At 22.3% G+C, this 21,117-nt stretch overlaps 4 protein-coding genes across 4 annotated transcripts; 1 reads left to right on the plus strand and 3 right to left on the minus strand.

Annotated features, from left to right (window-relative positions):
• Positions 1-1,737: 1,737 nt before the first annotated feature.
• On the minus strand, positions 1,738-6,270 carry SRAE_X000257000 (Reverse transcriptase domain and Integrase, catalytic core domain and Zinc finger, CCHC-type domain and Ribonuclease H-like domain and Aspartic peptidase domain-containing protein; the record flags this gene model as incomplete). Its single annotated transcript, XM_024645800.1, has 1 exon — positions 1,738-6,270. The coding sequence occupies one exon, from the start codon at positions 6,268-6,270 to the stop codon at positions 1,738-1,740; it is 4,533 nt and encodes a 1,510-aa protein (XP_024500047.1).
• A 2,241-nt stretch (positions 6,271-8,511) lies between these two features.
• SRAE_X000257100 (Epidermal growth factor-like domain and Laminin G domain and GPCR, family 2, extracellular hormone receptor domain and EGF-like calcium-binding domain and Cadherin domain and Concanavalin A-like lectin/glucanases superfamily domain and Concanavalin A-like lectin/glucanase, subgroup domain and Cadherin-like domain-containing protein) lies at positions 8,512-17,869 on the plus strand (the record flags this gene model as incomplete). Its single annotated transcript, XM_024645801.1, has 6 exons — positions 8,512-10,772; positions 10,821-10,966; positions 11,307-12,048; positions 12,115-12,254; positions 12,494-13,132; positions 13,611-17,869. 6 exons carry the CDS (start codon positions 8,512-8,514, stop codon positions 17,867-17,869), a joined length of 8,187 nt encoding a protein of 2,728 aa, XP_024500048.1.
• A 94-nt stretch (positions 17,870-17,963) lies between these two features.
• SRAE_X000257200 (Peptidase M8, leishmanolysin family-containing protein) lies at positions 17,964-19,367 on the minus strand (the record flags this gene model as incomplete). The annotated part of the gene is made up of 2 exons (XM_024645802.1): positions 17,964-19,166; positions 19,209-19,367. The coding sequence occupies 2 exons, from the start codon at positions 19,365-19,367 to the stop codon at positions 17,964-17,966; spliced, it is 1,362 nt and encodes a 453-aa protein (XP_024500049.1).
• Positions 19,368-19,574: 207 nt separating this feature from the next.
• SRAE_X000257300 (Galectin, carbohydrate recognition domain and Concanavalin A-like lectin/glucanases superfamily domain and Concanavalin A-like lectin/glucanase, subgroup domain-containing protein) lies at positions 19,575-20,653 on the minus strand (the record flags this gene model as incomplete). Its single annotated transcript, XM_024645803.1, has 4 exons — positions 19,575-20,042; positions 20,094-20,453; positions 20,496-20,596; positions 20,644-20,653. The coding sequence occupies 4 exons, from the start codon at positions 20,651-20,653 to the stop codon at positions 19,575-19,577; spliced, it is 939 nt and encodes a 312-aa protein (XP_024500050.1).
• Between the last annotated feature and the right edge of the window lie 464 nt (positions 20,654-21,117).

The raw sequence follows: 21,117 nt of genomic DNA on the forward strand, positions 1-21,117 counted from the left end.
CCTGCAATTTTTAAATATTTTTAAATTATGTTCGTACATCATCATACTTTTAGAACATTTGAATATCTTTAATATTTAATAAATTTTTAAAAAAACAAGTTAATATTAAGAAAAATATTTAATGTTTTTAAATAAAAGTAATTTATATCAATAATATATTATTTATTTTAAAAAAGTATATGCTTAATTTGAAAATGGTATATATAAAATTGTTTCCTGTTTTAAAATTTTATTAAAAGACATTTAGTCAGGTAAAATTAAACTAAATTTTTAATTTTTTTATTTATTTGAGGTAAAAAAAATAATTATATAAAGTTTTAAATTAATATTTTTGATTGTTAAGAAAGTTATTTAAAATATTCAAAATTATTATCATTAATTTAATAAAAATTTTAATAGATAATATTTTATAATGACATATCTTAAAATATAATTAATAATTAAAGTTTTGCCTTGGTACTTCAAACGATTTTCATTAACTATATTTATTAAAGAAAATTTTATTAATTTATATAAATTCTTTTGTTCCTTTAGTATATATTTAATGTGAAATATACGATTTTAAATTAAATTAATGTTAGTATACTTGTACAATAAAATATAAAGAAAAGTTTTAAAATTTAAACTGTATTCATAATAAAGGATAAGAGAATAATTAACTTTATAAAGTCAGAAAATAAGAATGAATATATAATTCAAATTTTAGCATATAAAATAATGTAAAAATTTATATTATAAATATAATTAATTTATTCAAATATCATCTTAAATTAAACTATATTTAGCAGTCAATTAACAAAATGGAAACATTAAAATAAATATAAAAATTTTTTATATATACAAAATCATTATTTATTTTAAAAATTTTTAAATATTAAATTTTTCTTTATATAAATAAGTTAAGATATTTAAACACTTTATGCAAACTATAAAAAATTTTTGTATATATTTTTTTTAATAATTAACACATAAAAATTATTTACATAAATATAATTACTAAAATCTTTTACAAATTTACTAAAAATAATAGTTAATTTTATCAAAAAGATTTTAATAAAAAAAATATAAAATTATTTCAATACTAAATTTTCTTAGCAATAGTCGTCAAAAAAATTATATTATAATAAGTTATAATATGAAAGCATATTAATATTACGCATTCTAAAAGTTTTATAAATTCAAAAATATTATTTTTTTTATAATACAATTTTTTTTCGCATCTATAATTTTTTTATAAATTAAAAATGATACAGTATTTTACTAATAAACCTCATATAAGTCAATTATATAAAATAAATAATTTATTTACAAAAATTTTCTAGTTTTATTTTTATAATTATAATTATAAAGATAAGAATTGGTAAAATAAGATTCACTTGAAACCCCAATAGTTATTAAATAATTTATTTAAAATTAAGTCTAACAAAACAACTTTTTGGCCAAACTATATAAATAGCGATTATTAAAAATTATTAATTTACTTACTATTTTGTTTTTCTAGACTTTTCTAAAGTCCTATCTTATTGAGTAACTTCTCAATTATCCTAACCCCTATAAATACAATAAATTAATTCGCTTATCACTAATAGTTTGGTATAATACAATATAATAAAAATGAAATAAATTAAATAATAAAAATGATTATTTTCTTATCTTTTTATATTTAGTTAAAGTCATCGTTTTCTGTTTGATTGCTTTTATGCAATGAAAACTCTTTAATCTCTGCTTCACCCCTATTCAGACTGATTTCGGAGCCTTCCGAATATCTGTCCAATTCACTTTATATAATTTACGTGATTTAGGGTCATTGTTTCTGAAGTAACAATGTAAACTGTCCGTAGCTAATACTTTAAATTTTTCATTTGCTTTATCCCACTTATCTGAATTCTGTTTCTTTAAAATAAAATAATCTCCAACTTTAAATTCATTTGATTTAAATATTTGATTCTTTTTGGATAACTTTCTATATAAGTCTGTAGTATATACTGCAGCGTATAATTCTTCTTGCTTGTGCATCATTGGGATTACATATTTTGAAATGTCGTAGTTGTAATTCTCCAAATTAATGTTTTCTATATTTCTTAAATTATTTTCTTTAAACATAAATATTTCAAAAGCGTTGAAATTATTAGATTGTGTTCCTTTATTTAAAAAGTAAGTTGCCATTCCTAATAGATCTTTGAATTTAATTTCTTCATTTTTCTCTTGTCTAATTTTACTAAATGTTTCTTCTATTAATTTCAGGTATAATTCGGCAATTCTATTTCCATGAGTATAAGGTGCGACACTTATTAATTTTATCTGTGATATTTCAAAGAATCTTTTAGCTTCATTACTATTTAAATATTTGGCATTATCCACAACTATAATCGTCGGTTTTGAATATAAATATATAAATTCACTTATTGCTTTAATTATTTTCTTGTCTGTAGGATCTCCTTCTATTTCTTTAGCCATTATAAATTTTGAAAATGTATCCACACATATAAGTATCACTTTTTCTTCTCCATTGAATTGAAATTTTCCGGATAAATCGCAACTCCATATTTGATTTGGGTAAGCAACATTTAAAGTTCTTTCATATTTAATTTTAGGATAATTATTTCTTAATAAACAAGTTTCACAATTTTCTGTATATACTTTAACATATTTACTAAAATTTTTACTAAAATATCTCATATTCAAATTTCTTAACATTTTAATATATCCAAAGTGTCCTTTTTCATGTACTAATTCTACTAACTTTGGTATTATTGCTTCTGGAACATATGGTCTGAATTTCAAAGGATATTCTTCATCTACTTTTCCTAAGCAATTATTTAACTTTTGTAACTTATTATTTTGAATAAATTCTTGAGTTATTTCTTTATCTTGTTTTTGGTGTTTTATTATTTCTTCAATTGAATATTCTTCTAAAGAATTTATAATTTTATCTAAATTTTCTTTAATTTCTTCCTGGACTTTTCTTTCTTTTTGTGAACCTTTTGGTCTACCTGGTTTCTTCTTTAAAGATCCTTTTGGTCTTCCTGGTTTTCTCTTTAAAGATCCTTTTGGTCTTCCTCTTCTTTTTATATTACTTCTTATGGATTTTTCCACATTTTTCTGGTTTTTACCTATCTTCTCACCCTTTCTTTTTGATAAAAGTTTACTTTTATCATTTCTTTCTAATATGGTATTTAAAGTAATTTTATTATTTTGTATTTCTTTTTCATCTCTTTCTAAATAATTTGGTGAAAATATTATTTTATTTTCTGTTTTATATACTTTCTTTTCTTCATTTTCTATGGCATGATCTATTAATCTTGATAAATAATCAGGAAATTTGTTATCTTTTCCTTTTATGTATTTAATAATGATTGTAGCTGGATAACAATTTATAAAGTTTATTAATTCCATATATCTATCATTCATACTATTATTTTGTATATATTGGATTGGCTTATGATCAGTTTCTATAGTTATTTCATTTCCTTTTAATAAATATGAAAATTTATTGAGAGCTATGCAAATTGCTTTCATTTCTAGATAACTACTATGCCTTTTTCTTTGAGTTCTTTTTAATTTCTCGCTAACTAATCCAATTAATATTTTATCTTTTTCATCATTCGGATTTACTTGAATTAACGAAGCTCCTATAGCTAAATCACTTGCATCCGTTTTTAGAATAAATTTCCAATTATTTCTAGGATATCCAAGTGTAGGTGATGATAAAAGTTCATTAACTATATTTAAATAATTCTTTTTATCTTCTTCATCCATATAAAATGATGTTTTCTTTTTACCTAATTTAGCAAAAAGACGTTCTGCATTTACAGTAAATGTAGGTAACGTTTGTTTAAAATATTGAGTTCCAAATAAGAATCTTTGTAATTCTTTCTTAGTCTTAGGTATTTGTTTTATTAAATTAGAAATACTTTTTAAAGAAGGTGTATATCCTTTTTGGTTTAAAGTATATGCTAAATAATTTAATTCTTTTCTAAATAGTTTGGACTTATAAATATTAAAATATAAATTATTCTTCTGAAATATTTCCAATATTTCGTTAAGTACTTCAGCATGTTTTCTTATAGCTTCTACTTCAGATTTTTCTTTTGGTAATGAAGTTATTACTAAGAAATCGTCGATATGTTGTATTACTTGACCATCATTCTTATATTTCTTTAATAATTCACTTGTTACTAATGAAAATTGAAATGCTGAATTTGTAGCTCCTTGTGGTAATGTTTTATAAGAATAAATATTTATTCCATCCGCACTAAATGAATATTTGGATCTCATTTCCTCTGGTATCAGTATTTGTTGATATGCATTACTGAGGTCTATTAAACTATATAAAATATTTTCTCCTCCTTTTATTCTTTTGAATTCTTCAACTGTATTTAAATTAGCTCCCGATTGTCTAATTGTAATTGAATTAATCAGTCTTAAGTCACATACCATTCTATAATTATTTTCAAGTTTCTCTTTATTTATTCCTTGAATTGTAGGTTTTCTTAATAATAAAATAGGGTGTACAAAATCAGGATGTTTTTCTACTTGAATCATATTGTTTTTCAAGTATGTTTCAATTATTTGATTTGCCATTGGCAATAAATTTTGAGGAACTTTATAAAATTTGAATTTCTTAAGTTCTTTATTATAATTATATTCTTGTCTTCCTGACATTAATGAAGGATTATATCTATCCATTTTTAAATCATATTTTTCCTGAAAGTTTTTCTCGGCTTCTTCTAAATTATTTAAATTCTTCAGCCAACTTTCCTTAAATGTATCTTTTATAATTGTACAATAAGATTTATATGAAGGTAATTTAATTTTTTCTTCGTATTCTTTAATTATCTCCTCGATATTAAGAATTTTCTTTTTCTTTAGATCAATGTATTTATTGTATTTAGATAATGCATCTAATCCAAGTAAAATATCACATTGAGTTTCTTTAGGTAGATCTTTTATTAAGATTTTATCTAATTTAATCTCTTCATCATCTATTTTTATTGAAATTGATCTATCTCCCCAATTTCCACTTGTTTTATTTTCAATGCCTTCAATTATAACTTTATCTCTTGTCTTAGAGATTGATAATTGTTTGGCTAACTTATTACTTAAAATAGAAATTTCTGAACAAGTATCAAGTGCTGCTTTTGCTTTTATTTTTCCATTTATTAATATTTCTTTATGTAATATATTGGAAGAATCATCTTTTTCTTTATTTAATAAATTTATCCTTGTTTTAGAATTAGGATCCCATTTTGTTTTACTTTTACATTCTTTTTCAATATGTCCTCTATAATTACATCTATTACATTTGATATCCTTCTTTTTCTCGTACTTGGAGCTTTGTGTATTATTCCTTTTGATCATAGAAGATAACTCCATGCATTCTTTTACACTAGCTACATAATAACTCCAATCTTTAGTTGTTTCATTTCTCATAAGTAATTTTATTTCATTTGGAAGTAATTGTCTTAGGAGATTTTTATTTTCGAAGAATATTCGTTCTTCATCCAATGTATTATATAAAGTTCTAATATTTTGATCAATCAAGGCGCTGATTTGATCAATATTAGATTTATTTAATGGCATATTCTTTATCTTTTCAATATTTAATTCAGCTTCTAATATTGAGCATTTTCCCGTAAATTTATCTTTAAGGAATTCAATTAAATTATTGAATGTTGTATATTCTTTAGCTTCAGCAACTATTTTTGCTACTCTTCCTTCTACATTTAATAATAAATGATCTTTTAATAAATCTTCTGGTATTCTATTAACTTTGCAATAACTATCAAATGTTTGATACCACGTAGCAAATGATTGTTTTTCATCAAATTTCTTAAGGGCAGAGAAATTTTGTATGACTATTGTTTGTTCTTTTGATAAAGAATTATTTCTTTTCTCTATTTTTCTATTCATTATATTGAGAGATTCATTGCTCTTTTCTTTATCTTTATTTAAAGTGTTTTTATGATAATCCGTTAAATTAGATAGTTGAGCAATAACCATTTCTAATTGATTTTCTAATCTGCTCAATCTTTCATCGTTTTCTTTCCTAATTTCATCATAATTAGTGTTGAATTGTGAAGTAGCATCAGTATTTGCTATTTCTTCTAATGGTAATTCCGTATTGCTTCTGGAATTTATCTCCATTTCATCTTCTCTTAAATTGCTCATTCTTGAAGATTCTCTTCTATTTTCAGCAATTATTCTTTGATATGTTTCCTCGAGTGTATCCTCGTCATCAATTTGGGTGTTCTTTCTAGTGTTTTTCATTATTTTTCCTTTTCTTGCGGTCCAGTTTTATTTTTATAATTATAATTATAAAGATAAGAATTGGTAAAATAAGATTCACTTGAAACCCCAATAGTTATTAAATAATTTATTTAAATTTAAGTCTAACAAAATAACTTTGGCCAAACTATATAAATAGCGATTATTAAAAATTATTAATTTACTTACTATTTTGTTTTTCTAGACTTTTCTAAAGTCCTATCTTATTGAGTAACTTCTCAATTATCTTAACCCCTATAAATACAATAAATTAATTCGCTTATCACTAATAGTTTGGTATAATACAATATAATAAAAATGAAATAAATTAAATAATAAAAATGATTATTTTCTTATCTTTTTATATTTAGTTAAAGTCATCGTTTTCTGTTTGATTGCTTTTATGCAATGAAAACTCTTTAATCTCTGCTTTCTTTAATAATATTATATATCAAAAACTTATGAATAAATTTTAAAATTATCTTCCATTTTTAATTCTTACCAAATTTTATCTTAAAATAAAATTTTTGCATAAATTAATTATTTCATATATTTAAATTTATATTTATTACAGATATACTATAAAAAAATATTAAATATTGTGAAATTTTAATAATTTATTGCAAATTATTAGAAATAATTGTACAATTTACCTTCTTTTATTTATAATAATTTAGTTTTTTTTTTTTGTAATTGTAATATATTCATTAAATAATTATATTAAAATAACTTTTATTTATAGTTAAATAATTATAATTTTATCTATTATAACTAGCTAAATGATGGCACATTTATTAACATTATAATAAATTAATATTACTTATGATATACTTATATTTAATTTAATATTTTTAATAATTCTTATGAAAGTTATTTAATTTATCTTATAAAATTAAGACTATTATATACTATACTAATCTTTTTATCATTGAAGATTATTTTTATATGAAAAGTGTTAAATTAGTGGCACATCTGTTTATATGAAAAACTTAATGAATCTATTCATGAAATACTTTTAAAGTTACAGTTCTTTTCTAATTTTGTCGGTACCTTTAAAATTTTTCTTTTTGACTTTGTCTTATTTTAATGTGAATCATACATTATTATGAAAGAGTGACTGTTTATTGACAGACTTTTGTAGATATCCTTTAATTATAATTTTTCATTTCTAACCATGACATTTTATGATTAATGAGAATATATTATATTAAAAATGCTAACGATTATAGTAGCGTTTTTGTTGGCACATAAACCTGTTTATATATATATATATATATATATTATATATAATTCTTTTAATTATTTAACTCCTTATATTAGTCTTTATTTTTAGTATATTATTTTGTTGTTCTATCTAATAGTATAATATCAATTAATTATAGATTTTTTTTAGTTTAACTACCTAATTAGTTTTGAGAAAAAATTTTAACGTTGTTATCAAGTAGGGTATTTGATAAGTACTTTAATCCTTGAGAATGTTCTCTTTTTCACATAGATTTATATACTTTTATATAATCATTTTATTTAAAAATGTATCATTTACATTTGTTTTAAATAATAATTATACAAAAAACATAACAGTACTTTTTTTTAATTTATAATATATAATCTTTTTAATAACTTTATAACTTATTAGGTAATTTAAGGTTTTTATTATTCATTTACTTAAAATAATGTGCCATAAAAGATATATATATATATATTCTCCTAACTTGCGCATTGACGCCCATTTTTCTTTATATTTTGGCTAAATAGGACATCAACCTCATACATAAGACAAGAGAAAGCTATAATGAGGGAGTGGCCGGTAGATATCTCCTGAGTACTTCAAGCTTACTGCTCTTGTCAGAATTTCATATATAATTTTATATTAGTTCAGATAAGGGTAGAATAAATTTTTATCAACTATCAATGTTTAAATAACAGCTAAGAACCGTTTTAATTATATGTGTAAAATAAAAAGTAGTCGTTTTTATTTTTGTATATATTTACGTTCTTTATAACCAATTATTAAAAGTTATTATAACATTTTTTTTTTCAGATATTAAAGTTATATTTATGATTTATTCATTAAAATTGTATTGCTAATATTATATTTTTCTGATAACTTTTTTTTTTATTTATTAATATATTATTATATCATAAAAAACAATAACAATTCAAATACAAGACAATTTATATTTATTATTATCTATATATTCGAATGAATTTATAAAAAAAAAAATATATTATTAATTAATAGATATGAAAAAAGATTATTTTATAATATATTTTTTTATTTTTATTTTGCTACCACAAAAATGTGAATTCTATATTAATCATCCATATCTTTATGAAACACTTACAATTAAAACTCAACAATGTAATTCATGTTTATTACCAAAAAATTCAAGTATTATATATCTTCCACCTTCAAGACCAATATGTTTACATGAAGGTCATCCAATTTTGATGCTTTCATTTGAAAACAATAATAAAAATTTAGTAAAGTCAAAAAGTTGCAATATACCCATTGAAATTAAATCGAGTCATATATCTTTAGATACTAATAATGGCATTATATTTGCCAAAAGGCGAATGTGTTTTTATCACTCAAACATTAAAATTGAATACCGATATAAATGTTATTCATATGATGACTATAAAAATAGTACATTTTTATTAGCTCATAAAAAATTTTCATTCTTATTTGATAAAGATAATAGTAATGAAATAACATCAAAATATATTATACCATCAGAGACTAAATTTGGTCGTAAACGTACAAAAAGATGGTTAAGAAGAAGAAATCCTATTATTTCACCAATTCATTTCTCACAGGAAAAATATAATGTTCAAATTTCTGAAGATGCTCTTCCTAAAACAGTAATTGTAAATATAAAAGCGGAACATGAAAAAAAAAGATCTTTATATTACTCAATGAGCGCACCTGAAGATTCAAGATCAGCTGATATATTTGCATTGGATACTATTTCAGGGCAAATTACATTAGTAAAACAATTAGATCACGAAAGTTTATCTAAGCATGTATTAAAAGTTACCGCTTTTGAAAGATTAGATCCATCAATAATTTCAAGTGTTTTGGTAATTGTAGATGTTATTGATGTTCAAGATAATATACCTATTTTTGAAAGAACATCATATTTTTCTGAGATACGTGAAGATGCTCCTATTGGAACAACAGTTTTATCAGTATTTGCACAAGATAAAGATTCTGGTGATAATGGTAAAGTTGAATATTTTATACAACCATCCTTAGGAAGTGACCACTTAAAGATAAATCCTCAGTCAGGAGTAATACAAACTATTAAAGAATTAGATCGTGAGGCAATTCCATTAATACGTCTTAAAGTGTTTGCCAAAGACCATGGAGTACCATCATTTAATTCATCAGCTTATGTTGAAATATCAATATTAGATGTTAATGATAATACTCCAACTTTTGAAAAATCAGAATATCATGTATATATAAATGAAAATGAAAATGTTCCATTTTCTGTTATACAATTAAATGCTACAGATAATGATACAGAAGAAAATGGAAAAGTACATTTTTCAATAATAACATCATCTGGTAGTAGTTTTTTAATTGATTATGAAAGTGGTGAAATAATATTAAAAGAAAAATTAAGTCCTAAAATGAGTCCATATATAATTGTTGTAAGAGCAAAAGATTCTGGACAACCAGCATTATCAAGTAGATGTACAATTTATGTACATGTAAAAGATATTAATGATCATCAACCATTATTTATAACATTTCAAAATGAATTTATAATTGAAGAAAATTCACCTATTGGTTCAGAAGTTGGTAAAGTTGAAGCTATTGATGATGATATTGGTTTAAATGGAGAAATAAAATATTATTTTATTAATAATAATGAAACAAATTTTGTTATTGATAGTAATAGTGGTATTATTTTTACAAATTCAACTTTAGATCGTGAAATAATTGATAAATATTTATTAGAAGTAATTGCTATAGATCAAGGAGAACCACCATTAAATTCATCAATAAAAATTCAAATATTAATTAAAGATGTTAATGATAATTTTCCACAATTTGAAAAAGATTTATATGAAATAACAATGCCAGAAGATATACAAAAAGGTGCACAAATAATTATTTTAAAAGCTAATGATAATGATCTTGATTCAAAAATTTTTTATCGTATAGAAAAAAGTGATAAAGATATATTTTCATTAACAAATCTTGGTGGAAATGATGGTGCACTTTTAAGATTAACAAAATCATTTGATGTTGATGATACAAATATATCACTTTTAATATCTGCTACTGATCAAGGTGGTAAAAAAGGTTTTACAACAGTTATAATTAATGTTAATGATGTTAATCAAAAACCATTTTTTATAAAACATTCATTTAATGTTATAATTCCTGAAGATTCACCTATTGGATTTCATGTTATACAAATGAAAGCAGATGACAATGATAGAGGAGAAAATGCTAATTTGTCTTTTTTTATTGATAATGAAGATTTTAAGTAAGTAAATATATAATTAATATCATATTACATTTTCATTTATTATAGAATTGATAAACAAACTGGAGTTATTACAGTTGCAAAAACATTAGACCGTGAAAAACAAAGTTCATATACATTAAAAGTAACTGTACAAGATAATGGTATACCACCATTATCAACTGATACTTTATTAGAAATTTTTATTGAAGACGGTAAGTTAATTATTATTAAAACATTTATAAATAATATAATTAAAAATAACTTTTTATTAAAATATAAAATGTGTTATAATAATAATTTTATAAGAGAGGGATAATTAAGACTTGAAATTATTATCTCAAAAATATACACTTACTTCTTTATGCCACAACCATAGCCACTTCAATTAAGTTTAAACATCTGGATTTTAGTCTTGTTTATTAATAAACTATTGAAATGACCATAATAGTTTCTTACTTTACACATTAATCCATTCATCTTGTTTGCTCTACATTCAAAGATTACCTCTTTACTTGATATAAAACATATGCTAATTATATTGTTTCTTTTTAGTAAATGATAACTCACCGGTTTTTATGGAAGAAAAATATTTTATTTCAATTCCTGAAGATATTCCTGTAGGGACTAGCTTTTTACAAATAACGGCAACTGATAATGATGGTGGAATAAATAGTATAATAGATTATTTTTTAGATGAAAATGATGATTATGTTAAAATGGATAAATTTCGCCTTGATAGAACATCAGGTACATTACGTGTTAATCAAAAATTAGACAGAGAAAATGTAGAAATATTTATTTTACCTGTTATTGCAAAAGATAGAGGAACACCACAAAAAATATCAAAAACATTTGTTACAATAAAATTAGAAGATGTTAATGATAATGCTCCACAATTTGAAAAACAATTATATACATTTTATATTCCTGAAAATATGGAACCTGGTACTTTGGTTGGTGTAATGACAGCAAATGATCCAGATATTGGTGATAATGGTGATATACAATTTAAAATATTTGCTGGTAGTGATGCTAAATATTTTGAACTTGAAACAGATTTAAATAATACAAATACTGTCTTTCTTCGTAGTCGTGTTGAATTTGATTATGAAGATAAAATTAATAAATTTAATATAGAAGTACAGGCAGCAAGTAAACAATTAAGTTCAACAGTACCAGTTCATATATTTGTTACAGATAAAAATGATAATAAACCTCAATTACGAAATTTTATAATTCTTATTACAAGATATACTTCTGAATATATTGAGGATATTGGTAATATACCTGCATTGTATGTTTATATCTATTTATATATATATATATATATTTTTTTTAATATAATATATTATTTTTATAGTGATCCTGATCAAAATGCAACATTAGAATATTTCTTAGAACCTAATGAAATAATATCTGTTGAAAAAAAAAGTGGAAAACTTAAACTTTTAAAAGTTTTAAATCGCCATGTGTCCTTACAACTTAAGTCATGTGTTTCAGGTAAGAAGATTAACTATACTCTATTATTATTAATAATGTATAATCTATTATTATTCTTCATTATTAAAATATATATAATTTTTTGCGTAATAGTTAAAGTATACTAATTAATCTTGTTTATATTAATTTTTAATAATTAAGTAACACCTTGTTAATTTAATGAATATACGTAATCATTATTTAAATAAACATTTCTTTTTTTTTTATATATAATTATAATATAATTTAATACATTTTAGATGGTTCAAATACGGAATGTTCTATATGCCAGTTATTATATCATCCAATTAATGAAAATGATTTAGGAAATGCAATAACTATATCAATTAATGATATGACAAAAGATGAATTTTTAGATTTTGATATTTATCAAAAATTTGTTAGTTCAATTGCTTTATTAAATAATTATTGGACACCTAATGATATTGTTATTATTGGTATCAGTGAAAAAAATAATACACTTTTAATTAGTTTTATTATGAATGAAAATATAGAAAATATGAATACATGGAGAATTGAAGAAATGATTGTTGAAGGTACAACAAATATTTCTGAGACATTTGGAAGAACAATTGAATTGGTACGTGATGAAATATGTAATACAGAACCATGTCCTTATTATCAAAAATGTAAACAAACATTTAGATATGTAGGATCTGATAATAAAATTATTGAAACTGACAGTTTTATTTATCGGTCATTTGAAAATAAACGAAGTCATCATTGTGAATGTCCTTCCGGATTTGGAACAATTTTTGACAAAATAGGACATTGTAATGTTAAAATTGATATGTGTTACGAAAGTCCATGTAAAAATAATGGCACATGTCAATCATTAGAAAATGATTATTTTTGTCAATGTCTTCCTGGATATAGTGGTAAGTATACTATTAAAATATAATTAAAAAAGTAAAAACTATTAAAGAAACTATTAAAAGAGATATGACATTTAATCTATTTTCGGCATTAACTTTGACTTTTATCTTTTTTATATATATTTAATTAAACTTTGTACAATTTAATAATTGACAAAGTTATTTAATTGATTAATTTTCTTTGTCAAAAAGATAAAATTGTTTTGTGTTGACAGCTGTTGATAATGGTTATGTTATAGATGTAACTATATAATCCCATGACACTAAATAGTATGAGGTTGTAATATATATTATATGAATATAGCTATAATAATAATAATAATAATAAAAGTATATTATATAACATATTCAATTTCTTTTTCTCATCAATAGATTTTTATATAAATAAATAGGGGGTTATTAATAGTATTATAAAATAAATAATAAAACTATATATTAAACCTTTTTATAAATATATATATATGTATATCTATTATTTAAGGAAAAAATTGTGAAATTTTAAATAAATTGGACACCTGTCTTCCAACATCATGCCATTCAGATTCTGTATGTATAATAAAAAATCGTAAACCAATATGTCAATTTTGTAAATGGGAAAAAAGTGAAACAGATAATTATTGTAGATTACGTTCTATATCATTTTCTGGTGATGGATATATTATTGTTCCTGTTACTCTTCCTCGTCTTCAATGGAATATAAAAATTAATATTGCAACAATTGTTAAAGATGGATTAATATTATATGCTGGGGAAATAAAACAAACATTAAAAAAAGATTATTTTATGATTTATATTAAAAATGGTATTTTAAATGCGGAAATTTCACTAGGAAATGAGGTTGCAATTGCAAGTATGGAAGATTCAAGAGAAAATCGTATAAGCAATGGAAATTGGAGAACAATTCATATTACTTTTTCATCACGCCAGCTGGTTATTAGTTTAGATGATTGTGATTCTTTTCTTGCACTACATAATAATAATACATTTGGATATCCTAAATGTGCATCTACTACAATTATCAAATTACCAAAAATATGTAATGATTTAGCTGTACCATGCAACAGATTTTTTGATGTTAAAACAGGATTATTTATTGGTGGTATTAAAAATAATAGAATAAACAATAATCATATAAATGGATTTAATGGATGTATAAAAGATCTTTATATTGATTATAAATTAATTGATTTTTCTAAATTTTCAACATTTGAAAAAGAAGGAAATGTTATTGAAGGATGTAAAGAAAAAAAAGATATATGTCAATATTCAAATCCTTGTGATTCAACAGCTAAATGTATTGATAAATGGGGTGGTTATATATGTCGTTGTCATCATCGTGTTCATTCAAAAATGAATTGTAATCAAGAATCTTCTTCTGCAATATCATTATTTATGGAAGGTTCATATGGTAGTTGGAAACCAACATCTGACTTTGAAACACGTCATATATATTTTGAATTTAGAACACGTGAAAGAAATACTCAAGTTATGGTAATACAATTTGAAAATAAAATGAAATATTTTATTTTAAATATAGAAGGTGGTACAACTATATTTAATTTAGATGGTAATTTATATTTAATGCAATATCCAGTTGTTTCTGATGGATTATGGCATTCAATATCTATAAATATTGATAATTTAATGAATAATTTTAATATTACTGTTGATGCAATATATTCAAAAGTTATTTCATCAAATGAAAATATATCTAATAGAATTATTAAAAATATGCATACAGGACAAAATCCTTCATTTTCAGGAGCATTAAAATATCGTGGATGTATACGTAATGTTGAAATAAATTCATATCGTTTAAAATTATATTCACAATCAAAAACAAAACCAGGATGTCAAACACCAAATGAATGTTTAACAAATACTTGTCCAAAAAATAGTAAATGTATTAGAGATTGGGATAGACATTCATGTAAATGTAATAATGGATATGTTGGTGATCAATGTGTTAATATATGTTCAATTCCTAATATATGTGGTCCTGATGGTATATGTAATTTAAAAAATAATACAAATGGTTATGAATGTTTATGTCCTGAAAATCGTACTGGTAATAATTGTGAAAAAGAAAAATTTTATCAAATTTGTCCAAATGGTTATTATGGTATATTTCCTAATTGTAAACGTTGTAATTGTAATACATCAAAAAATATGAAAAATATGTGCAATAGTATAACAGGTAAATGTGAATGTCCAAGAAATTATTATATGTTAAATGGTAAATGTATTGAATGTGAATGTGGTTTAGGTAGTTCATCATCTGCTTGTAATGATGATGGACAATGTCCTTGTGTTGGTGATGCTTCAGGAAGAAGATGTGATAGATGTGATAATGAATTAGAATTACTTGATAAAAAAACAATGATGTGTGTTAAAATAAAAGGAAGATGTCCATCAAATATAGAATATGGTATACAATGGCCAACAACTATTTTTGGATCAATTGCAAGACAATCATGTCCTTTTTCACAAATTGGTATTGCTTATAGAAAATGTGATATGTCAGGTATTTGGGAAAAAGTAAATTTAGATAATTGTACATTAACAAGTTTACATATTGGAAGAAACAAACATTGGCAATCAGATACAATGATTGATATCTCTGAATTAGCTTTATTATTAAAAAATAGTACAAAAGATGTTATTTATGTAAAAGGAAAAAATATTAACATATGGTTTACAATAATGAATACAATTATAAAATCAAATAGTCTAAAAGATAGTCATATACATAATCATATATTTACAGAAAATATAATTAATAGTGCTTCATTAATTGGTATGGAAATTGATATTAATAAGCAATTAAATCTCATTCAATATCTTTATAATTTTGGTCAAAAATTAGCATTAATACATTATGATTATTCATTTCTTAAATCATTCCAAATAACAACATCAAATATAATTTTTAGTATTGATAATATTGATGAAATTGATGATGTTAATGAAAAATATCCTGCTCCTCTTATATTACCAAAATATGATCATTTTATAGATAAAAGAGAAGATTTTTTTAAAAATATTAATATTGAAGTATCATCAAGATATGCTACTGGAACAATATTTTATATGATTTATATTCCAAATAATTGTGATAAATGTGAAAGTAATATTGTTTCAGCATTTCAAGTATTAGATATGGATACAACTAAATCATCATATGATATTGGAATTAATATAGCATTTCCTATAAAATCACATGGAAATTGGAAAAATTATGAATGTGTTAGATTAATTGATAAAATTTCATATGGTATTAATGGATATTCAAATTGGGATATTAATGATATTAATTCATCATGGATAAATGAAAATTCTTTAATGATAGGTTTAAATTCAACACATGTTGTTTGCCAATTTTCAGGAAGTGGAATATTTTCAGTAATTAGTGAATCAATTAATGGTTTTCAAATTCATTTAACAAGTAATATTGGTAGTATACCATATTTTCATGAAATATGTGGAATTATTACAATATTAGGTTCATTTGCCTCATTAATTATATTAATAATTTCAAAAAATATTGATCATAGAGGAATGAAAACACTTATTGTTGGTGGATATTTAATAAATATTATTGCAATACTATTAATGCCAAGAATTAACTATTCATCAGTTTATTGCTCAATACGAAATGCTACTTTTACATTTACAACAACATTTCTTTTTTCATGGATTTTATTATATACTCTTACAATATATAATACAATTTTATCTAGTAATCAAAATATATCTAATATAGTTTTATTATTAATTGGAATTGTTTTATCACCATTACATAGTATTATAGTATTTTTATATTCATCAACATGTTCAATAATTTTATTTAATGAAACATTTTGGATAATAATTGGACCAATATGTGTTATAGTATTATCAATATTTTATACAACAACAACATCTTTCTTAATAACAAGAAACAAAAGTTATAATATTATTGGTTATTCATTATTTGATTATCAACAAACAATAGCTCAATATTTATTCCTTGCAATAGCTTGTGTTTTAGCAAATATAGGAACATGGTCAAAATTAATGGGTTATCAACGAAGTCCTGTAATAGATTTTTTATTTGATTTTGTTATTTTAATATCAACTATTTTATTATTTTTCTGTACATCATCAACACCAAAAATTAAAACAAATCAACAAAGTAATAATGAATTATGGTTAGATCAAAAAATAAATCCTGTTGGTAGAAATTCATCAACAATTTTACAAAATGAAACATCATCAGGAACAATATCACCAAGTAATCATAATATAATATCAAATGAAAAAACAAGCTCAAATTTTGATGAATATGATAATGGAGGTAATGAAATAATTTATAAATCATCTAAAAATAATCAATGGGATGGAAAATTAGATGGTATAGAAAATCCAATGGAAAATATTGATAATCCTTATTCTAAATATTCATCACCAAATCTTTTACAAAGACATAAAACATTATTATTACAAAAACAGATGATAGGACCTAATATTTTATCACCTGTTCAAAAAATTATTAAAATTGATAATTTAGATGGTTGTAGTACAAATGAAAATATAACATCAATATGTAATGGTAGTAATACTTTAAATATAACAAAATCAAAAAATTATGATTCTGGAATGGGAGAAGAAGGCGTACTTAATTATGATGATGTATCTAGTATATATTATGCTTATCATGAAAAAAATACTACCGCAACAACAACTTTTCGTAAATTTTAGAATTTTTTAGTATAATATATATAATATATTAGCTTTAATTATGATACTTAATATTTTATGATCTCTTAATATTATAATAAATTTACTTTAATAATCAACATTTTACTATTTTAAAACCTTCTTTATCAATTCTTGAAAAAAAGTCATCATTTTCAGCAATTTGTTTTATCATTGGACAATATCTATATAATTTTGTTGAACCAAATGCATCTGATTTTATTCCATAATGTTGTAATTTTGGATAAAAATTAATTATAGGTGTTTTTAAAAGATTAATTTTTATTCCTGGTTCATCAACATAATTTTGAATATTACATTTTAAAAGTATTTTATTTTTTTTATTATTATTTTTTTTATAACACACTTCAACATGACCATCTTTCCAATATGATATCATATAATCTTTCTCTGAACAAAAAGGAAATGGTTTATTAATATTATTTTGAATATATTCATAACAACTTTTTTCAACAAAATCACATCCCCAATCTTTTCCATACCAATAATTTTTAGATTCTTTTGATATTTTATTCATATCAAATTTGTACCAACTAATATTACCTAAATATGTTTCCTCCATTATACTAGCACTTATTTCAGTTAAAATATTTTTACTATTACTTGATATTGGTGTCATTAATTCATTACCAAATATATATTCATTTAAATGAAAAAGATTTTTATCATCTGATTCAATTCGTTTTATCCTTGAACAATTAAAATGTTTTTGAGCAAATTTAATAGCTTTTGAATCAAAATCCATAAAATATCGTTTAAAAATTTGATCTTTTTTATTAGTTTTACCAACATTCCATTTTATTTCATCAAAATTAGGTATGTTTTTATTTTTATTTATATAAATACCAAAACCAAGTGAATGCATTATTTCATGTTTTATAACATCTTCTGGTACTTTAATACGCTTCCATGATGGTGAATCTTTACAAATTACAAGTTTTCCAATAATTGGACGACTATATTTATTTAATTTTTCAGAACTACAAACTTTAGCATATGCAAATTCTAATGATTTTGAGGAACATCTTCCTTCATTAACCTCTAGAAATATTCCAAAATTTGATTTTAAATGTAAAAGATCAACTGTTTTATTAAATTTTACAAATTCTTTAATAGTTGCATATTCTGATTTGTAAATTGTACTAACAAAATAATTTAAAGATATATTTTTATTTTCAACACATTTAAGATAATCTTGTTTAGTTATTACAAATGTTTTTTCCATAATTCTAACACTTAATAAATTTTGAATCCAAATTATTGATTTTCCTAATGCTGTCTAAAATATAAATTTTAATGAATATTAAATTTATAATTATACATTTAAATTTGTATCTAAATTATTTCCATTTTTTGATGGTTTATAGATAATAGAAATTTTTATTGGTTCAAATTTATATTTATCTTCAGATGTTGTTAGATATAATTTAAAAATTAAAATCAGAAAAATAAAGTTAAAATTTTTTTGAAACAGAAACATTTGATAATTGAAATTTTTAAATGTTTTAAACATTTTTATTCTCCATATAATATGAAAGCGTTTTAACAAATTATTCATATGATATTTGATTAAAAAAAATGTTATCTAGCAAAAATATGAATAATTCAATTTATTTTAATGCTAAATGTTTTATGTTTTTAATGGTAAATGATATTTTTTTTAATAAAAAATAAAAAAAAAGAGATATTATGAAGAAATGACATCGTTAATAGTAACTGTAAGTATATCAACATCTCCAGTAATTTCTAAATTCTTAACATCATTAATATCTCCACGATGAGCAAATGTTCCAAATCTTTTTCCATTAAAGAAAAGTTGGAATGACCAACTTTCATTAATAATTGTAACATCAAAAAGTTCATTTTTATTTAATGGGAATTTTCCACTTCTATCTTCTTGTCCCCAAACTTCTCCGGTTTTAGAATTTCTTACAATAGCTGATTCACCATATCTAATTGAGACTTGGAGTGCAGTATCACCATTTTTACGTAAAAGATCAATATCAATACGTTTTCCTCTTGGCATAGCAGATATATCAAGTCTTTTTCCTGGTGTAAGATTTGCAAGAGCAGTATATGGAGTTTCAAAAAGAATTCCACCATATTTAAAAAGATTTAATGATTTTAAATCTCCTTTAATTGAAATATGATCAATCTTAAATGTTTTATTATTATATTATTTTTTATAAAAAAAAAAAAGACTTACTCCATCAATTGAGGTTCTTTGTTTAAAAACACCAATTTCTTTTCTATTTGCATACATTTTAAATTCACCATCAGTGATACGAACTCTTAAATCAAATTCAGAGTTAGCTTTGAAAGGATTTGCAATTCTTTGTTCAGTTTCAGACCAGTTACCATTTTCATAAATGTTATAAACAATTTTACTATGGAAAAGTCCTTCATCAAAGCGAATTGAAAGATGAAGAGGCATATCAGCATCATCACTTGCTCCTTTATGAAAATTGAAATCAATTCTTTTTGGTTTTTCAGAAATAGTTCCGATAACATGAATTGTATGACCTGTCTTTAATGCCTCTGTAACTTTTGTTTTAAATGGAACTGGCTAAAAAAAAATAAATTTAAGATAATAATAATTAATATTTACCAATTCTCTTTCACCAATAAATTTTCTATATTCTCTTTCTTTATTTCCATCTGAACTTCCAAATACAGAAGTAGTAGCAATCAATGCTATTAGTACAAAAACTAAAAAAAATATTATTATTATTATATTTGAAAATCAACCAACTTACACTTGAACATTATTTTTGTTTTAATAAAATTGCCATACTATTTTGTTTTCAACTCTTTTATATCATTTAACTCCTACCTAATAAAAATGTTAAAATATTGTCATTAATAACAGTTGTTTAATCTAGTATTATAAGTTTGTTAACTAAATAAAAAAAGAAAATGTTAAAGAACAACATAAAAATATTTCGTCACAAAAATAAAGAATATACAATGAAATATATATAAATAACAAAGAAAATGCCAACATGAAAGATATTTTATTCAGATAGTAAATTCATTAAAGTGATTAATGTTTTACTTTTACATAAAGTAATGTTTATCACTTGTTGTATTAAATTTATTAATTTTCAACTTAATATTATTGTTCTTATTCTTTATTTTATAAAAATAAAAATTTACTTAGTATAATAACAAACATAATGTTTTAAACAACTAAAGATTATAGATTGTTTTCAATAAATTTACGTTAATGT

Source organism: Strongyloides ratti, scaffold srae_chrx_scaffold0000009 (assembly GCF_001040885.1).
Source record: "Strongyloides ratti genome assembly S_ratti_ED321, scaffold srae_chrx_scaffold0000009".
NCBI lineage: Eukaryota > Metazoa > Nematoda > Chromadorea > Rhabditida > Strongyloididae > Strongyloides > Strongyloides ratti.